We start from the raw sequence: 21,871 nt of genomic DNA, 5'->3' as shown, positions 1-21,871 counted from the left end.
CTAGTTTAGGACTCCAAGTTTCAGATATTTATAGCAGAGTTGACATGATTTCAATGAACCACCTCAAGATATTTTCATATCTTCATGCAACTTTTTCAACTTGTGAATTCATTTATATAATTTATACATTTTTTATCTTCTCGTAACAAAATTTTAGCAATGAAACACATCACTGGGAACATGCACAAGTGTTATTACAGGCTGCAATTATGAGGTGCCTTGGGCACAGTGCTTTGTAGTGAGATTTTTGTGATCCTGTCCTACAGTATCCTAGATAACTGAGATTTTGAGAAAGCTACCAATACTGAGAAACATAACTCCATCAAATGATAGTGCGTTACTAGAAACGAGTCCTTTGAATAGGTAATTCCTTAAGAAGGTGTTTGGTGTCCAGTGGATAAAGACTGTATGAAATAATATTCTATTTTACAAAGCCAAGTTATATAATAATATGCCTGACACTTACTGTCCTGAATTCTTCAACATTCCATAATGTTCCCAAGAGGAAAAGTTCTCTGACTTCATTTAGCAGGAAGGTTGTTGAAGGGGGAAAATATGTTTCCTTCTCTATTTTGAGTAAGAACAGACAGAGGTCTTTGAAAGGCTTTATGCTGCACCATGGGTAAGGAGATTGTACTAAACAATCTGTATGAAGTAATAAAAGTGATATTATTTTTTTTAATAAAAGAAGAACTTTTCATTTCTAGAAGGAGAAAAAAATTCTTCTGGGGAAGGCATTTTTGAAGTAATCTTTCTTGTGAACATGAATTTGTTTTATTTACTTGAACTTTATAATGTCATAAACATTATTGTTCTTATGTGCCTGCAATTTCTCAGTCCTTCCTATTTTCCTCCCTCAGGTGCACTAAATCTCATCATTGGCTTCACCTGGAACGCTGGGGGTTTCTATAACGTATTCTATTCCTGTATGGACCCTTCCGTGTTCTGGTACCTGATACATGCTAGTCATCATTTTACAACCTTTGCTTTTTAAAACATTTTTGGATAGCCTTTCTATTTAAGATCCAGGAATTTGTATGAAACCACAGAGGTTATATTGCTTTTGAACTAAAGGTTGCTGGTTTGTGGAATTTCCTTCCACTGGAAACGTGTATGGGTCTGTGGTTCTAGTGTTTTCCCAGTTTTATAATATCCTACTTGTTTGTATTCATTTTCAAAGCTGGAGAATTTACCATTAATTTCCATATTTTATAAAGGACTAACTTTTTTCCTTCCTTTTTTTTTTTTTTCTTCTTCAGTTGAAAGAGACAAGGATTTTTCTCACCAGCGAAGGCATTACAAAGAATTCCGGTTTGATCTGACTCAAATTCCTCATGGGGAAGCAGTGACAGCAGCTGAATTCCGAATATACAAGGACCAGAGCAATAGCCGATTTGAAAATGAAACAATTAAGATTACCATATATCAGATCATCAAGGAATACACAAATAGGTAATGACTTTGTATCTAACTTACGATGCAAACAAAGGTTAATTGTAGTAAAATCCATTGCTAACCCGTGTGATCTATCAAATCACGTTTTCTTTGGATGTAATGACATTGAAAGCCAGGTATAGACATATTGAAAGTAAGAGTAATTGATCTGAAAAGTGCCTTCCTAGCTTTTCCTCCCTCCTCACACCAATCTGTATACTAGATGGTCTCACGCTCCCAAGGCCACTTGTCTCGTTTTGTAAATGAGAAAACTTCCATTTCAGTATGCATGCATAAAATCAATAATTAAAATGACTTGAATAACTTAGTGTTTTGTAAGTTAGAGAAGAGCAGCTTTATTTCTCTCTGGCATAAAGGTAAATTGCATGTGTGTTGTTATGTGTATTTTGATATAAGGCATTACATTTGCAACAGGTTCTGACTATTAACCTGTATGTCTTCTGTCTGTAAAATGGTTAATTCAAAATGGTGCAAAAGTGGACAGATAACCTGAAATACTAAATATATTATCAGTTGATAATTACTGCAATGAACCTTCAAATAGAAGAGTTGAAAAGAAAACTTGGTGGAATTCTCCAACCTTTCCCCCAGTGAAGTCTCTTGGGTAACAGCTCTATAGTGATATGCCACCTTTGTTGGACAGCTCTTCTGTTGTTGTTTTTTTTTTGAACTCTTAGTTGATATGTCATGTTGAGATAAAATTTGTCTCCAGTAGCTTCCACTCATTAGATCTAGATCTTCCCTTTGGTGAAATGGTATGTCTTTCTTTGATGAGACAGATATTTAAAGGCAGCTATCTTGTCCCCTCCAAGGCTCCTCCCTCACCTGGCCGTATATTTCTAGTCTTTGACATTTAGATTTTTCTTGGTCCTCAAGAGTATCAGAGTTCCCAGTGGGTGCTCAACGGGACAGTAGCCCCTCATAATGCTCGAAGAAGAAAAAAGAATAAAAATCTTCTGAGGTCAAATGCATTTGAAAATCCTACCTGTTAGACCATTCTCTAGGAGATTGACAATGCACATCAGAATATTAAAGTCTTAGAAAGGCTTTAGAGAAAAGAAACCTAGTCTTCCTCAAAATTATTTGACTATGAAATCTTTTCCTTTGGGTGTGTAATACTTAATACCCATGAAATACTGTTTCAGCTGGATGTACTTTAATAAGTGCTTATCTTATTTTAAGAGCAGTAATTCCAAGGCAGAAAAATCTGTGTTCCTTTCTCAGCTCAAACATTCCCTAGCTATTTGTCTATGGGTGGATTTTTGTTTGTTTAAATCTCAATCCAGTGGTTTCATTCATACTAAGTTTTTGGGTTTTGTTTGTTTTTGTCAGAGACAGAGCCTGGCATACTACATTATTTTTTAATACTAAATAATGATGGTGTCTTTTAAAATTAAGTGATGAGAGGGGGTGCCTGGGTAGCTCAGTCGTTGAGCATCTGCCTTCAGATCCTGGGATGCAGCCCTATGTACTCAGGTTCTGAGCGGGGAGTCTGCTACTCCCTCTCCTTCTGCCCCCCCCCCCCGCTCATGCTCTCTCAAATAAATAGATAAAATTTTAAAAAATAAGATTAAGTGATGAGAATTAAAAATTATACTCCAAATATTAGTTAATTATATTGCCATAACTAACCAATACTTTAGTTATAATTTTCTGTTTGCTTCCACACTTGGACTGTGAGCGCCTTAAAGAAAGGATAGTGTCTTAAATAATTTTTTTTTAATCCTCAGCACTAATTTGCTTGATATAAATTAAAATTTTGAAATTATTATTACCCAAGATTGGAATAATACTCCATTAATATATCTTAAAATACTTGCATTATCTCCATTTTTAGTCATTCACAATATTTTGCATACAGAATTTGTAGTTGGTTATTTCATATCCCAAGTGTTTTTTACAGGACCCATTGGTACACCAGGTCTCTATCCTCTGGGGTATACTTACTGATTGTTTGAGTCTAAATACAGACTTCACATTGATCACAATTTAAAATCCTAACTTTTATTTAAGTCTATTGTTGTATATACTCAGGACATTTTTAAATGTTATCCACTAAACTAGCCACCCGTTTCACTTTCTTTCACCTCTATTCTCTAAGTATGGGAACTGCATAATTTAAGACATAATAAACATGCTGAAAATAAAGGACTGCTAGAAGAGACTATTGATAATAATTTATAGACTCATTCCTGGTGAACCCATGCTGATTTTTATGAATAATACACTTGGGTTATTTATGGGTGTTGACGCTTAGCTTATCAGATTTCACAGTTTTGAGAATTTCAATTTCTTCAGAAAATGGGACATTTGTGTATCTTGAAACTTTGCTATTTCTCTAATTATACCCGATTTGAAAAAATTAGTCTCAGTGTTTCTACAACTACATCTGCATGTTTTTTCAGTACTCCTGAGTATAATTTGGCTAAGTCTTTGCTTATTTTAACATGGGTTTAGATCTATTCTAAGATCCAAGATCTCCTAATATCCTTAATATTTTCCCTAAATCTTTGAGAAATGATTTCTAAAATCTAAAATACATGGACATATTTGATTGATACTGTGTTGGCTTGCCATTCTTAACTCTAGGATGGTATAGATTGCATAAGTTGCTATCCAATTTATGAATAGTATTTATAAAAGTTCAATTCAGTAAATTCAATTCCATATCAATTCAATTCTCTTAAGTTGACATTCTTGAAATCTACTATCACGTATTGTTGCTGAATCATCCTGTAGGTTTATGCTATACTTATTCCTTTCTGTGGGTTTTGTTTTTGCTAATGTGTATAGGCTTTTTCCCCAGTTTTTCAATCTCTGAAACATGCAAACTCACGCATCTGTACCCTACATTTCAATTTTATATGCTGTTGATCAGCTGAGAAAATCTCTGGCAGAATGCTTTCCTTGTCTTCGAAATAGGCATTCGTCCATTACTAGATGTTCATTAATCTGCAGTGTAAGAAGAAGCCCTGCCTTTGTCTATACATCCAGGATTCACTTTTTGCACTCCACTTTTTGTTCCAAAGAAGTATATAAATATACTTAAGGGATGGACAACATAGAAACAGTACATGTGCCTCTTAGAATATTTCAGGTTTCTTTGTAGGATTTCAGCCACCATAGAAAATAGTGATGTATAGCAATAACAGCATGGACTTTGGAATTTTCCTATGGAGAAATTGCTGTATATCTTAGGATTTTAGTTTACAAATATGAAAAGAATAAAAGGAATAATAAGTATTTCAGAACAATAAAAGTATTTCAGATGAATTGGGAAGAACTAGTGCTTATCACTGTACAAAGACCATAGTTGATACTTTATAAATATATTGGTCAAAATACACTCACGTAGCTCAGTAGGCGCATCTATTTTGCTAGGGTTTAGAGGATTGTATGCACAGGGGAACCCAAAGTAGGTGGTTATTATAGTAACAATAGCTACCATTTACTGATACCTATTTTTATGTAAAGATAAAGTAAGTAATACGAGGCCAGATGCCTTTACTTAATAAAAAATCACCTGATCTTTGATTCATAAAAAAGGAATTGGTACATCTTTAAGTTTAGTAATGAAATGAGTATCACCCAACTTAATAGCAACACCATGGAAGCTGTCTCTGAACTTGTCCCTGAAAGCAAATGTCAAATAAATAATCAAACTCTTCCTTGAAATACAGCTGAAGAGTGATGGAGATGGGAAGCTAGTTTTTTATGAATTATACAGAAATATCAGAGTTGCGGACAAATTGGACAAAGATTCACATATAAATGTTTATTACAGTATTATTATTTGCAGTCGCATACGTTGAGGACATTTCAGTGTTGTTTTTTTTTTTTTTTTAAAGATTTTATTTATTTATTCGACAGAGATAGAGACAGCCAGCGAGAGAGGGAACACAAAGCAGGGGGAGTGGGAGAGGAAGAAGCAGGCTCATAGCGGAGGAGCCTGATGTGGCTCGATCCCATAACGCCGGGATCACGCCCTGAGCCGAAGGCAGACGCTTAACCACTGTGCCACCCAGGCGCCCCTGAGGACATTTCAGTGTTAAACAGAAGATAAAAAATCACACTTTATTATATGGAAAATGGAGATACTATATATAACAGTAGAAATTGTGTTTTAAAAATGTTTGATAACACTGGAAGGTTCTTAGGCTATAACATTAATTGACTGAAGTGTGAGGCATAATTATACTAATTTTAAATAAATTCATGTGGAAAACAGATCAGAAGGAAGCACTAAGTGTTTATCCCAGGCTTGTGGGTTTGAAATTTTAATTCTTACCCCTTTGTGTACTTCCTAAATTTTTATAGCCAACATTATTTTTATAATCAGGAACAAGTGTAATTGTAGTTGAGGCAGAGACAATAATGAAACAACTTCACGCTACACGTTTCTTTACAAAATAGCCTTCCCAACTTCTCAAGGTAGAGGTGGGCAAAACCAAACCAAAACGAAACTAAACAAAACACTAGCATTTAGAATAAGTGGCTCTTATTTTTAATTAAGCCATAGAAGGCATTTTTCCCCCACAGAAAATGAAGATAGATAAATAAATATATCTCTTTTCTTTCCTTTATACTATGAAAAGTTATTCTGCCAACGGGGAGCCTTCACTTTAATTCTCTGAAAGTGAGGAGGAAGAGATTAAAAATACTTCATTTATATATCATGTCACCAGTTAAAACAAAAAGAATTTCAATTTTAAAAAGTACTTTTGAATTGGGTGTTATAGGTAAATGATGAATCACTAAATTCTACTCCTGAAACCAAAATTACACTACATGTTAACTAGCTAGAATCTAAATAAAAACTAAAAAAAAGGTGCTTCTGAAATCCAATTACTATTATATTTTGTTTAGTATTGATTACCTATGGCTTCATATATTTCTTAAATCAAGAACTAAAGTGGAAATAGGAGAAGAAACTAGCACTTCTGGCCATTTTCAAAGCTAGGATCACCTCTTGAAATTTCTATGTAAAACTTCTGTCTTCAGACTTGTGGGTTTTATTTTACTGAGTGTTTTGAATTAAACTCAGAAACAATTGAAATGTCAGTGCAGACTGTGTTCTTTAATACAGTGCATTCAACAATGTGTGTATATATGTATATACATATTTCAATACATAAAGCTCACTTTCCCTAACGTTATTATTGAGGAGAGCTGTGGTGGGGATTCTAACTCAGACTGGTGTTTTATAGATATGTTTTATATTCAAGACATTGTCTAATCTATTAACCATCTAGTATATGAATTTTTTGACAGTGTTAGGCAATGAAAAATTTTTAAAAGACCCATTATGTCATGTCTGTCACACGTATTTATCTTCGCAAGACTTAAAAGTCTTAAAATAATATATTCTAGTTCCACCATCTCCCTCCTCCCCCATTTATTCCTACTCATATTTAAATGTGTGCAATTTAAAGGAGTGTTCTGATATTTATCCAGATTTTTATTTTTCTTGGTAAAAAGTTAACACACTTTGCATCATTTCACTTATTTAATCTTTTCATATAAGGCTGACAGCCCCAAATTCTATATAGAAGGCATTGCTCTTCAGTCACACCTCATATATCTGGCATTATTGGGAAATGAGGTTTCCACATGATTGAATTTTCCAGATAATTCAGCTGAGGTCGGCATGCTTTTGCTGAGTGCCTACCATGTAGCAAGCACAAGGGACATAAGGCCGAGTAAATAAAATCTCAAAAGCTCATAGCCTGAGGGCTAGGGGCTGTGGTGGGCCTGCCGCACACAGACTTTAATAACTATAATACAATGTGCTAAGCACTATGATGTAAGTATGCACTAAGTGTGTGGAAACACAAATGCAGGAGAAATTAATTCTTCATGTGGGAAGGTGAGGGACCTTCAGGGAAGCCACCGAGAGGAGTGCACCCTTGAGCTGGGCCTTTCAAGATGAGGAAGAATTTCCTACAGCCAGAGGCAGAGAGATACTGAGAGGGAGGAGAGGAGAGAGAGAGAGAGAAACAGAGAGAGGGGTGTGTCCTAGAAGAAATATTCCTGAGTATTAAAATGTTTAAACGTACAAAGAATTAAATATTACAAGTAAAACTATCAATGCCAATATTACTAAGAATAGCAGCCAGCACTTAGCCATTTAATGGGCGCTCACCATGTGTCTGGCAATGTGCTGAGTGCTGTACTTGAATTAATTTTCCACATATATACACACACATATGCACATGTATATGCACATATATGTACATGTATGTGCAAATATATGTATAAATGTGCTATGCAGAATTCAACCTTTTCCTAATGTTCTGCTATGAATATAAATTTCTGTACTCCATTGTAAAAACATTTGAAGCTAGCCTGCTCGATGTCATTAGCCACCTTCACTACTTGGATATATTTAGTTAAGCTGTCATCATTCCAGTTCACAGTCAGCTTCATATTTACATCATCTCCCCCATCCTGCTTTGCTAAGATTTGTGATTCTTCTGCGGACATACTTCAGAATGTACATTGACAACTTCCACTCAGGAAGATTTTCTGGGCTCCTGAGAGCAGTATAGTAGAGCGGGGCGCTCGTGGTGGACTCCGTTTCTCTGTGCAGGATAGCACGCGAGCCTAGCTTGGGTCTCTTCAGTGTTCAGGGATTCGCGCTCCCTTTCCGTGGTTCTCAACTAGGGCATTTGGGCCCCAGGGAACATTTCACAATGTCTGGAGACATTTTTGACTGTCGCAGTTGGTGAGGGTGGGAGGATGGAGTGCTAGTGGAGTCTAGTGGGTAGAAATGCTGGGGGTAATGAGAGATGCGATCAAACCTTGTACAATGGACAGGACAGCTCCTCCACGCAATAAAGAATGACCTTCATGTCCATAATGGTGAGGTTGAGAAATCCTGTTCCATTTAACGTTTAAGTTATAAATTTAAAAATTGGTATAAAGTGCCGGTCAATTTTTCTTTGACTAATTTCCTATTTTGGGTCCTAAGAGTCATAGCATGGAAGAGCTTTTCAACTCCTAAGAGCTCTGGGTGCATGGCTCATTGATTAGGAGGGATTAAAAGTGGTTGGACTATCTGTGTAATAGTCTTACTTCTTTGTTTCTCCTTGAATGAGGGGCCTCCTGTGTGTATTTATATCCAGTAGCACATGTTTAGATTCTCTGCAGGGGAAAAATGGGGGATGATGTAATGCCAGGAAACCTGTTAAACATTAACAATATCTTCGCAATTAAAAAAAAAAAACTCTGCAGAGAGAAAACTGAATTTTCATAGTGAGAATTCACCTTGTTTTTCTTTTTTCCCATGCTTGTCATTCAATTTCATCTAATATTATTATTTTACCAATTTGCATCTTTACCCTTGATATGTAATTACAGCATTGAATTAGGTATTCTGAAAATTGATGCTCTGTGAGTTCATAGAATTTTATTATTTTACATTTGTTTTGGTTGAAAAAAATCAGTTGAAAATATCAGCCAGCTAACAGAGTCAAATTCTAACACTTTCAAGCTAATGCTGCTCCTGAGAGAAACTTTTGACAAAAATTCCAGAGAATATAATTTATTAATTTGTTGTCCCTTGTTAATGTGTTCCATACTAGAGTCGAACATTAGGTTCCATAAATTGTGTTGTGGTATTAATGTCAAATGCCCAGAGAAAGATGTATGCTCATTCCTTGGGTGACCATCATTACCATTTTATTAGACTTGATAAGCTATTCAAAGGCAGAGGGTGATGGAAGGAGGTAAAATACGTACAATGGTAGAAATTTTGGAAAGACTGGAGAAGTCCTGTGGTCTGTAAGGTACATGTCTTATGGAAATAGAGTAATGCCACTTTTCCTCCAAAGTTTATCGGTGTATCTTCCAGACAATTTCTGAATGCTTTTCTTGACCAGGTTTAGTGCTTGGTGGTTAGACTATAGAATGATTACACTCTTGGTTAACTATTTCTTCCCGCTCCCTATTATGTAACATATAACGTATGTATATACACACACACATGCATAAATAAATATAATTGAAACCATAACGATCTGAAGAAGATTTCTCTTTCATTATCTCTTATTGTTGATTATATAAATAATTTTACTTCCTTTTGATAAAGTTTTCAACTTAATTTTTTCCCTCTAACTGATTTAGGGACAAAGATTCATTTATGGATTATAAATGTATCAATAAGTGTTACTAAAGTTAAAGAGAATGAATGAATACCTATATCCAAAATTTGTAAGTACAGGTTATTAAAGAACTTTTGCTGTAATAATTGCATAAATAACTTCTTTTTTTTTAAGATTTTATTTATTTATTTGACAGAGATAGAGACAGCCAGCGAGAGAGGGAACACAAGCAGGGGGAGTGGGAGAGGAAGAAGCAGGCTCATAGCGGAGGAGCCTGATGTGGGGCTCGATCCCAGAACGCCGGGATCACGCCCTGAGCCGAAGGCAGACGCTTAACCACTGTGCCACCCAGGCGCCCCTGCATAAATAACTTCTGATCCTAATTATGCCATCAAGCATAATACATATAACTTCTTATATACGTACTTACATGCGATAAATGTGTTTTGGTAAGAAAATAGCAATTCAAAAAAATAGCAACGTAACTACTGTACATTAACTATACTGGAATTAAAATAAAAAAACTTTAAAAAAAGTAATAGGAATGCATTTTATAACCAGTGCTGAAAATAACAACAACCTTGCCAGTCACCACACAGAGGAATACATTGGGATGTCAACACCGGCACATTTGCAAATTTGGACAAATCTCTAAGCATAGGTCACATGACTTTCAAAGCTGGGAAAATCTATGTGGTTGTCATGCATATTGAAGGAGTATTTCATAGTTAAAAGACAGATGATGGCGCGGAACTATAAGTTTAATAAAATAGAAAATGCAGAAGAAAAAAAATAGCAATGTAGTTTGCATAACATTTTATTAATTTATGTATCCTTTCATCCCTGCAATATATTTTTGAGGTAGATATTATTTTAATCTTTACTTAAGAAAAAACAAGTTCAGAAAGATAACTTAAAGGGCGTAATTATTCTAAGCAAAGCCAACGTGTAGCAAGTCATTGTTGAAATTAAGCAGATACCAATTCCACCTACAACAGTGATTTTTTGCTTCATAAAGGTAGACTTATAATGACGATCATTATAATTTTGCTTTAAATCCTCTCACTTTCTTATATTTATTCACCCCTCAACTCCTGCAATTTGATTCTCATAATTCCATTCTACTGATCGTCCACCAATGCCATCCACCAACAGCCTCCTTGTTACCAAATCTTATGGACACTTTTTCATTATTTGATACTGCCTCCCACCTCCTACTTAATATGTGAAATATTCCAACTAGAGAACTGTATTAGTTTGCAAAAGCTGCTATAATAACTTACCAAAAATTTGAATGGCTTAATACAACAGAAATTTGTTTTCTAACAGTTTTGGAGGCCAGAAGTCCAAAGTCAAGCTTCTGCTAGGGCCACATTCCTTCCAAAACCTCTGAGAGAATATCCTTTCCTGGAAGCCCCAGATGTTCCTTGGCTTGTGTCAACATAATTTCCATCTCTGCTTTTGCCTTCATATAGCTATCTTCCTTCCAAATGTGTCTATCTATGTCTCTCATAAGGAGAGCATCCATACTGGATTGGCCCCACCCTAATGACCAAATCTCAACTTGATTACACTGTAAAAGACCCTATTTTCAAATAAGATCACATTTATAGGTGCCCGGGATTAAGATTTCAACATATCATTTTGAAGGATACAATTCAATGCATACCAGGGAGTATGTCAGTTAGTGTTAGATAAGAGAAATAGAAGCATATGAGTGATAAGGAATAAAGGACTTATTACAGTGATTTGTCTTTCTGCCGTTGTGGGACCTGGTTAAAGAGTTCACGTAAGACTGTTGCTTCTGCTTCTGGTGATGGGTCTGAAGTTTGGAGCACAGGCGACTGGGAAGGGAAGTGGATGTGGAGTAGGAGAGCATGAGGAGAACTAACACCTGGGAGGATAGGCTGGAACTCCAAGGACACATTGGAAACCATTCTACTTCTCAGCAAGTCCCAACTTCAATGATGTGAGTGACTGACGGGGTAAGCTGGTGAACTTCCCCATGAGCTCCACATGCCCCTTGCATAGGGTGTGGAGAAGGGGAAGGCGAAGACCTGGCAGGAGGAACCGTGGGCCAGGATTTGGAGAAACTGATGTTATGGAGATCCAGTAGAAGCTGGAAGAGCAGCTGACCCAGCTGTTCCCCCACAATAAGGTGAGCCAGGAGATCAGCAGCAATGCGTGTGAGCAGAAGGAAAACCTGGCACTTTACCAATCTTCCAAGCATAAACTTGGCTGCTGCTTCATTTCAGCTCCTGCACAAATTTCTTGTATGGCTAACCTTAACACAGAACCAAGCAGGGAAGAGAATTCTGGGAGTTTGGGTTTCAGTTTAGCTGATTTGACAAAGTATAAAGCCACAGCAGTCCATCTTTGTCAAACTGACACTAGCACGTACATTTTATAACCACTCATACTTTCCAAAAAATGTAATAGGAAAACCATTCTCCGATTTTTTATCCATCTTTGGATGTTGTTCATTCCTTTTCTAGCTGGGTCATATTGCCCCTTTGATATCCTGTCCCTTCAATATGAAATATGAGGTTAGTTTCCATCAAAACTACTTATACGAGGTGGTAGGCAGATGGGGAAGGGAAAAAAAGAATTGGTTCATAGGGGTACAAATACATTAATATCAAAATAAGAAAGTAACACTCATAACTGTTACAACCCTCACTTCTGTAACTGGTCACATGGTTGTAGCTGGTATTTATAGCTTCCTTCTTCTGCTATGCAGTCCATATCCTTTTTGTTTTCACCAAGCACTACTGCCAGTCATTGGTCTTTACCTGGTGAGGTAAATGAAATATTAATTCTTGAAGTGTGTGGGCCATTAGCAGTAATGACTGCTTTGAGCTGTGGTTTCCCCCTGACTTTTATCATAGGACATGGGAGTTCTAAGGTGTGCTCCAGGTGATGTCTTACATTTCAGATAACCTCCTTTCCCATACTGTGGTAGAATCAGCCTAGTTTCCTCTTGATACTTAGGATTGATCAACCGTATACTATAGCAGCCCTTTATCAGCTTGTTGATTCACTGGCCTGAGGAGCCCAAAGTGACCGCATGGATGTCTCAATTTCTAACTTCATGGAATCACTGCTAAGGCTACTAATGGTACCATTCTACTATTGGGAACTAAGAGCTCTGGACCAAGAGAGCCCAACATTTTGGGGCCAAGCAGCGCAAATTTTGCTGGTTGGATCAGGAAGAGTGAGTAGAGGAGCCAGTCCTGTTTCCACCCCTTAATTCCTAGACCCATGAGACAGGACTATGAGAGAGATAGTCCTATACTGGATGCTGATATAGAGCATATAAAGCTTCCTGAGGATATTAGTCCATTTGCACAAGATACTGACAACCAACTGGTGGCATAACTGAGTCTTGAAAGAGGCCTTTTCCCTGTCCTATCAGGCCATCTGCTGCAGGGTGATGGGTAACATGGTGAAACAGAAGAATTCCCATGAGCACGAGTCCATTCTGCATTTCATTTGCTGTTAAATGAGCTTTTTGATCAGAAGCAGCATTAAAATTCCATGATAGAAATAAGGCATTCTATAATTTCATGGATAGTGATTTTGGCAGAAACCTTAGGGGCAGAGAAGGAAAATTCATATCCATATAGTACCTATTTAAGTGAGAACAAGTACTGCCCTTCTATGATGTAAGTGACTTGGAATAATTGACCAAATACAAAGGAGCTGTCTAATCCCTCTGGGGAATGCTATCATGAAGATTTATTATAGGGATTTGACCCTACACAATGGTGGAAGGTAGTTAAACAGCCCATGTAAGGCTTTGCTCTGCATTTGATGCTGGGCTTAAGGTGTTCAGAGAAGACTGGAAGCAAAGGGGTGAGTTGGGGAAAAGAAGGACAAAGTAGAACCTGCGAGGATGATCTGGAAGCCATCAGGATAAACTGGAACCTATCTCCACGCCTCCAATTTCAATGATGCAGACGATTTGCTTGCTACCGAAACTTTCCTCATAGAGGTGTCCACATGCCTGACCCTGGATTCAGAGAAAGTGAGCAATGAGATTTAGTGGGATCTGAAGGAGCTGCAGGCTCAGCTGCTGCCCCACACTAAATAGGTGAACCAGCAGATCTCAACGGTATGCCTAAACTGTAATAACGCCTGAATATATGGAAGTCTTCTAAGCACAAATATACAAATGTGGCTACCGCTTCACTTTCACTTTCCAAATCTTACCCAAATTTCTTTTGTGGCCAACCCTACTCCAGAACCTTACAGGGTAGTTCCAGTTTACTTATGGATATAATATAAAACCCACGCTGGGAGTCAATAAATGTTAAATCGAAAGAGTGAATAAATGAATGGATGGATGAATGAATGGATTTACAAAATGTCTCAGGTCACTCCTTGGCTCCAATTCTACCATTTTGTTTTAGGCTGGTGGCTCAGCTTGACATTTTGGTATTCCAATCCAAAAACCAGTGATCTTTTGGTATAAGGAGAAAAGTCAAAATATAGTTTGGGACTAAAGGGAGTTGCCATGATATAAGAGAAAGTGTTCTGAAAATGAAATATGGGGAACTGGGATCTGGTCTCCCAATTGGCTGAGTAACTGTAAGACATAATTTGATCTCTCTTTAAATTTTCTCATCAATAAAATAACAGTTTGGCTAAGTAATTTATATCCCACTTAATTTTAGTATTCTTTGATCAGTTTTAGTCATCTTCAAAGGTAGAATCCCAGACTAGCTAATTTCATATCAGATATTTTTCATCATAGTTTTTATGTAGTTTTAAAATGAGAATACTCCCTTTGGTCAGCTATTTAGACAGTAGAGAAAGTTACCATTTCCAACGCATATTGGGCATGTTTGCATACCGTATATTCCTGATTATACAGAGAACATATAATCATGATATGATCATATAAAAATGATGTCTGTTTTACCTAAGTAAAAGATCCAAGAAATTAGAGGGAGAAATTGAGTATTTATGTAATGTATTTGTTTATAAACACAGCTATATAATGAATGCAGTTAAATAATACAAAAAAGTTTACTCGTATAATTATGTGTATATATTTTAATCATATCATATAAAATGTTTATATTTTATATTCTCAAAATACATACGTGAAAGCTTACAAACTTTTTACATGCATGTGTGACATCATGTCTATCACTGTATTTTGGTCATATATCACAATACTACAAACCCCATCATCTTTAGGTCCATCTATGTTGTCTGAAAAATAGTATTTTTTCAATCTGTGTATGATGCTGTCATTGGAAATATTACATTATCAAAAGCACCAGTACGTACACATTTTTTTGTTATTGTTTGCTTTTAGGCTTTTCTAGATGGATAAATGTTGTAGCCACAGTGCAACTTCTGACTCTATGCTTATATAAGTGATTTTTAAGACAGTGACTTACAAAGACTGCCAATTATTGGATTTTTCAAGACAACACCCCCAGGAAGGGTTACTGAATTTCCTTGTGTGTCTTCTTTTTCTCTTCCTCCTGATCCTCTCCTCCCTGCTCCCACCCTTGTTCTGCTCCTTCCCTTATCATCGTTCTTCCTCCTTTCTCCTTTAGTTGTAACAAATTCTGTTGCTAACCTCTCTAAGCATCCCCAAATAACCTTGACTCAGGTCATTTGATGGTAATGTGCCTCCCCAAATAATACTTTCCCAAACTTCACAGGTCAAAATTAAGCAATTTAGAGCCATCTGTGTTGTGACACACCATGTAAAAATTCACTTATAATTTGCCTCTCATTTAGATAGATATTCAGATTGTATTACATTTGGCCTTTACAAATCTTTTAAGGCAGGGGTTACCATACTATATTTTAAACATTGTGGAAACAGACTGAGGAATTCCTTAATTGTTCAAGCTCTGTCTGATCCCCAAATCCTTTTTATCATTACGGTCGCTGATATTTACATGATGATGGTAAGATAAATTTTAGCTCTTCTGTTGTCATATTCTTAAATATATAACCTCAGTTTTCTCATCCCATCAATCTATATTTTTGGATGAGTTGTAAGTATGATGACAATTCAAAGTTTGCTGAATTTTGGCTCCTGCTGTTTAGTCCTTAGTGAAGTACCTATGCTTCCTACCCTTCTTGTATTTTGAGACTCCTAGGCACATATGCAAAACTCCTTCCTTTCCCGGTAAAATGAAAAGTAACCTTGAAAATCAGTATCTACAGCCCACCAGTTTCCTATATACATGTTTAAGCCTCTGGTCATGATTAAAGTAAGATCTGCGCAAATGTTTGTACCAAACTGTAAATGTATCTACATATATATGTATTATTCACTTTTGAGTAACTATTTTTCATATATTTATATATTTCACATGCAAGAAGTCTATATGCATGCTATGAATCCTTTATCTGTTAAATATAACTCTGTATTTAACAACAGCATGATGACTTCATTTAGCTGTATAAAAATTATTATGCTGATTTATATCATAGTCTAGACAAATACTCAAATTCTTTCTGAAAAAGAAAAATACAAATTTTAGTGATTATGAATCATTTTGATCAATATAAGTTTACTTTCACATAGTTGTTTTTGAAAACATTTCAATGTTGGTAATTGCTATAATGTAAACCAACACAGAACATTCACATCCAGGATAATTTCTGCCTGTAAAAAAATATTTTAAAATAATGTTATGGGTTGAATTGTACTCCCCTCTCTCCCCCAATTCATATATTGAAGTCAGAGCCTCCAGGACCTCAGCATGTGACCTTATTTGGATATAGGGTCTCTAAAGAGAGAATAAATTAAAATGAGGCAATTAGGCTGTCCTTATAAAACGGGAAATTTGGGCACAGAGACACACACAAAGGGAAGATGATATGAAGACACAAGGAAAAGATGACCAACTACAGGAGAAGGAGACAGGCCTGAAACAGATACTTGTCTCACAGCTCTCAAAGGAACCAGCCCTTCTGACACCTTGATTTGGACTTCCAGGCCCCAGAACTGTGAGACAAACATTTCTGTTGTTTAAGCCACTCAGTCCATGGTACTTTGTTATGGCGGCCTTAGAAAATGAACACAATACCACTGTGAAATATTTGCTTATACACTTCCATGTAAATGGACTTTATTGCCTTTGCTAGAAGGCAGATTTTAATTTTAGTTTCATTATTATGATTGTAAACAATATACAGAAATTATATTATGGATATTTTTCTGCTACAAATAAATATATTTTGCTATGTATATATTTTCTACTTCATTCCTCTTAAATGAATTAATATTTTAAAATATCTTTTATTAGATATTTCAAGAATTTCTATAAAGACGTCAGGTAAAAACAGTAAGATGAGGCAACTTTAACAGGTTTATTTTATACTGTTCATAGGACACAGTATTTCTACTATTTCCAGTGATGTAAGTTCCATTTTTAGTGGAGTAATTTTGTACTTCAAAAGAAATCACATCTAATTTTCTACAGAACGGGTAGGGATTGATTTTTAAGACACTGCTATGAAAGGTACTACATGAGTGAAAATTACACAACTGTTACCATTGTGTTGATTAATAACAGACTTGATCCTTCCAAAGTGTACTCTGTTGTATGTAGGTAATACAGAAGAGCTTCGAGAAAAGGAGAGAGGAAAAATTAAAGAACAGAATTTATCAGTCAAAAAATAAAATAGCTTTGCTCAGAAATAATGAACCACGGAGCTTATGAAAGCAGTCAAAACTTCACAACTTTTCAGAGGGGGAGTTAGAATGTTTGGATTTTCCAAACCATACTATCTGCCTAGATTTACCTTCCGATGAATTGCAAGTTGCATCTCTGAAATTCAGATATTTAGGGCTTGCTTGACTCCTCTGGCTGATGCTTTTCCTAAATATAGCCATTAAAACTGAAATCATTTTCTTCACAGACATGCTTGAAAGTTTGGGTACTTGGATGTGGATAGCTTGGGGACTTTTTTTTTTTCTGGAAAAACAGCGTAATTTAAAAATAATAGAAAATATTACCTGGATAACTACCTAAAGATATTCGTTACTTAGTGGAAATTGTTCTCAAATTTTACCTCTTTGTTCTTTTTTGTCTAAGTGTTTATTTTTTTATAAAGATTTTATTTATTATTTGACAGAGATGGAGACAGCCAGCGAGAGAGGGAACACAAGTAGGGGGAGTGGGAGAGAAAAAGAAGCAGGCTCATAGTGGAGGAGCCTGATGTGGGGCTCGATCCCAGAACGCCGGGATCACGCCCTGAGCCGAAGGCAGATGCTTAACGACTGTGCCACCCAGGTGCCCCCAAGTGTTTGTTTATTTCATGCCAAGGGGTGGCATTATAAACTCTGTGGAGTTTAGTAGTACATTTATGCCATATTTCAAATTGAAAGCAGGCTTGACAGCAGGGTAGCACTTGAGTATTTTGCAAGCTACAGGATGACTCCTTCTGTTTCACAAGCCGATAATGTGACCAAATTATTCCAATATTATAGTTTCTAAGATACTTACCAATTATCTCAAGAATTTAAGGATAATTTGTATTTTCTCAGGTTTTGTTTACTTGGTGAGTTTTCCAAGTTAGGAAGAAGAGGGAGAATTTGATTGATACCCCATCACACTATGAATATAATGGGTCCTTAAAATTCAAGTGAAAACTAATGGAATGTTTTCATTGCATTATAGTATATGCTTGCCATATATGTCTTTGGTATCTCAAACTGAGTCCAGGATTAGATATGAAAAGGTGTCAGCACCCCTCCTTTGGTAAACATTATGATTAAAATTGTGAAGGAGAATGACAGTTGCATCATTGGGACTAGGGGTAGCTGGATGATTTAAATAATCATAATGCTTTATGCCTTTATTGTAACTTCTCTAGGTTAGTGAAAGTATGAAATAAATCAAGTTGAAATAAAGAAATGGAGATGCAGCCCCTAAAACATTGAGAATCCACTTCTCTTAGAAACAGTTAAATTTTCGGTGATAACAGAGTATTTTTCTTAAGAAAGCATACACACACACACACCATTTGGTTTTACTCAAAATTTGCTTTTTATAGCTGGTAAGCCACCTTTGAAGTGACTTGTGTGATGCAGCTAGATGGCAAATGCAGAACAGTATTTAACATAGCTGATTATGACATAGCTTTGCCTTTCCTCATCTAAATATGTCCTTAAACAGATTCAGCACAGGATCAAGGGTCATTTTGATCAAAGGTCAAGTATATTTCTATGCTGCTTTGAAGAGCTGTGGTAAGGATGAAATGTTGGACACGTGTAACTTCTAGAGCAGATGCTGCCTGTAGTAAGGAAATAATAAATAAAGCAGTTCACTATAATTCAACAAATGTTCATTCATTTGGAAATTTAATGCTAAAGTGAAGATTGATAAATGTGAATCACAGTGACACTGTGGAGACTATTCTAAAACGTACACGTTCATAATCATAGCTGTTACTGTCCCCGGGGGTCTTACACACGCGGAGGGTGTTAGATCAAGTCAGGGTGCGTCTGCTGCGCCATTCATGGGATTCATCCTTTAATGCTATGGTGCCGTCTGAGAGCCTCTGTTGGCCTGTGGTATCCATAAAATAATCATCTAATCAAAATGGAAAATGAAATAAAAAATAAAAATGTGTATTATATGATGGGAAAAGAAGTATAATGAAAATGAAAAATAAGGGAGAACGATCTCTAAAGCAGATGCTTGCATAACATCCTGCCCATGCCTGTTCCGTTGTCGCTTTGACAACCCACATTCATCCAAATTAGAGTAGCTACTTTCCCTTCCATTTCCATCCAGTTTACTCCTTGCTGGTGAACTTGCCAGTGAAGGCTACTTACAGACAGGCGTTTAGGGAACGCTGGTTATCAGAGCCCAAATCTAGACCACTAAGTCAGTTTGTAAAGGCCAGTGAAGGGCAGGAAAATGGAAATTCCTTTCAGATATTACTAATCTGCACCAGATTTGGGTTGGGGGCCCAACAATGAAAGGTTCTGTATCCTATTACCCATCACTTGAGTCACTTGTTCCCCTAGTTCTTTAATTAACTTTTGTTATTTTTTTAAAACTTTTGTTATTTTAAAGAGTGCGTTTGGAATGTTTTCACTTAAGTATAGGAAATGATGATCTTCGTTCACACTTTTAACTTTTTTGTTGTTGTTCTTTTTCTCCTTAGGGATGCAGATCTGTTCCTGTTAGACACAAGAAAGGCCCAAGCTTTAGATGTGGGTTGGCTTGTCTTTGATATCACTGTGACCAGCAATCATTGGGTAATTAATCCACAGAATAATTTGGGTTTACAACTCTGTGCAGAAACAGGAGATGGTAAGCAATGAATTTCAAATATTTTTTGTGGCGCTAGTTTTGACACATTGGAAGTTACAGCTTTCTATTACAATTAAACCAAGATAGAATAGACTGTTTTATACTTACCATGTGCTAGGTAGCACCTGCCATTGGATAGTACAACATATTAATTAGTTCATCTATTTATAAATGTATTTTCCCAACACACATTTCTCTTAAGGCTCTGTAGCGGGGATGGAGGGCTAAAGAAGAATTAGATATTGTTTCTGGCTCTCAAGGAGTTTTTAATATAGTATTAAAGACCTGTATGCAAACAAGTAGCACTACTATAATATAATAACTCCAAAAGAAAGCTATATACAAAGTGTTTTGAATCTATGTCTTGATTATGATGGTAGTTATACAACTATATAGATTGTAAGAATGTATATACTGTACATTGAAATAAATATTATTATATGTAAAAGATATCTCAGAGTGACTAAAAATAACATATATATATATTTATGTGTACAGTGGTGCTAGGGAAACAGGCAAAGGAGCTCCTAATAATACAAGGGGAGAAGGGAAGATGGTGATAGAACCAAAGAGGCACAAAGTACTGCAGAAAATAACATTGTTAAGTCTTAACATATTCCAATATTTGGTCAAAGACAGCAGCTCCAGAATCACCTGTTGGGTGGGAGGATCTCTAGGAAATCTTCATTTTGAAGAAACTCCGGAAATTATTCTTAACGCTCACAAGCATTCATTGAGCACCTGTGAGTGGTGTGCTTGGCTAGATGCTGGAGAGAAATTGGTAAGCAAGAACTGGCCTTGTGAGGCTTGCAGGCGAGTGAGGCTCAGGTAGTGATCACATAGTGAATGTGTGATACTGCATACTGAGAAGAGCCCAGTGGATTTACAAGTATAGAACAGTGAGTGAGTCTGAACTAGTCTTAAAGATCAGGAAGGCATGATTAGGGGAAAAAGTCGGGGCAGGTATTTCAGACAGATGGAATAGAATTGACAAAGACTGTGGTGAGAGGGGTCTTTGCACATTCCAGCAGGAGGCCAGGGAAGCCAAGGCCAATTTATTCAGAACCTTGTCATCCTTTGATCACTCAAAGCATCCAAAAAATTTAAATTCAAATCTGGACATTCAAGTCATTTAAAATTATATTTGTCATGATAAGAGGATAAAACATAATTTATTTAATGATTTGTTAGTACTTTTTACGTATTTAGAAGTAGACCAAGTGGTCTTACATTGTGCTCTTGCCCCACACCATGCAAATGTGAGGCCACACCCAGGGAGGGTAATTTATAAAGGGATGATTATTAGAGGATGTGCCTTTTTTAAGCTTTACTGCGTTTAGTATTTTGCGGGCTCAGGCGATAGACACATTAGCCCTACCGTTTGCCTTCCTCAGTCTTCAGCGCAATATTGCACTAAAGCCTTGCTTAAAAAATACAGAGTTAAGTCGAAGTTGGGTCTGACTTGGGTCTCTTGCAAGGGGGTTCATTGCTATAAGCGATAGGACTCACAGTGGTGGTGTTTTACCTATATAACCAGATTTACAGCTCAAGAATAATACTATAACTAACGTTGGTACTCCAAGGATTGCATATATGAAATGAGGTTGACAGCTACAAATTAAATTGTAATTATTACAGAGTTCATCTAGTGAAGGTTTCATGCTTCTGATATTGATTTAGAAAAAGAGTTCTTAGTGTCATTGATAAGTTTCAGACATTTTCCCACTAAATCTAGATTTTCCATAGATTTTAATTACAATGTTGAATTTTAAATTTTCTTTATGAACAATTCAAATATTTTGAATTATAGGCTATTTTCCAATTATGGCTTTGAGATTATACCATTAAGGATTTTCACAGTACAAGCATTATAAATGTAGACAGAGAAAAACACATATTTAAATAATCTTGTAAGAATTCTTACAATGTTAAACTACTGTACATTTATGGTCAGAAATGTGACTGAGACATCAGCACTGTGGGGGTGAGCCGTCGTTTCTTCCCTGGTAT

General features: G+C 36.3%; 1 protein-coding gene across 1 annotated transcript in view; it reads left to right on the top strand.

The window, feature by feature from the left end:
- Positions 1-21,871, top strand: part of BMP5 (bone morphogenetic protein 5) — a 125,793-nt gene that overhangs the window by 69,009 nt on the left and 34,913 nt on the right. The window contains exons 2-3 of the mRNA XM_002918922.4: positions 1,260-1,452; positions 19,713-19,861. Coding sequence (XP_002918968.1) covers positions 1,260-1,452; positions 19,713-19,861 — 342 coding nt within the window. The remainder of the gene's footprint in view (positions 1-1,259; positions 1,453-19,712; positions 19,862-21,871) is intronic.

The sequence above is a fragment of the Ailuropoda melanoleuca genome, chromosome 19, assembly GCF_002007445.2.
Source record: "Ailuropoda melanoleuca isolate Jingjing chromosome 19, ASM200744v2, whole genome shotgun sequence".
NCBI lineage: Eukaryota > Metazoa > Chordata > Mammalia > Carnivora > Ursidae > Ailuropoda > Ailuropoda melanoleuca.
The sequence above is the reverse complement of the archived record's forward strand: the minus strand, read 5'-3'. Positions and strand labels throughout refer to the sequence as shown.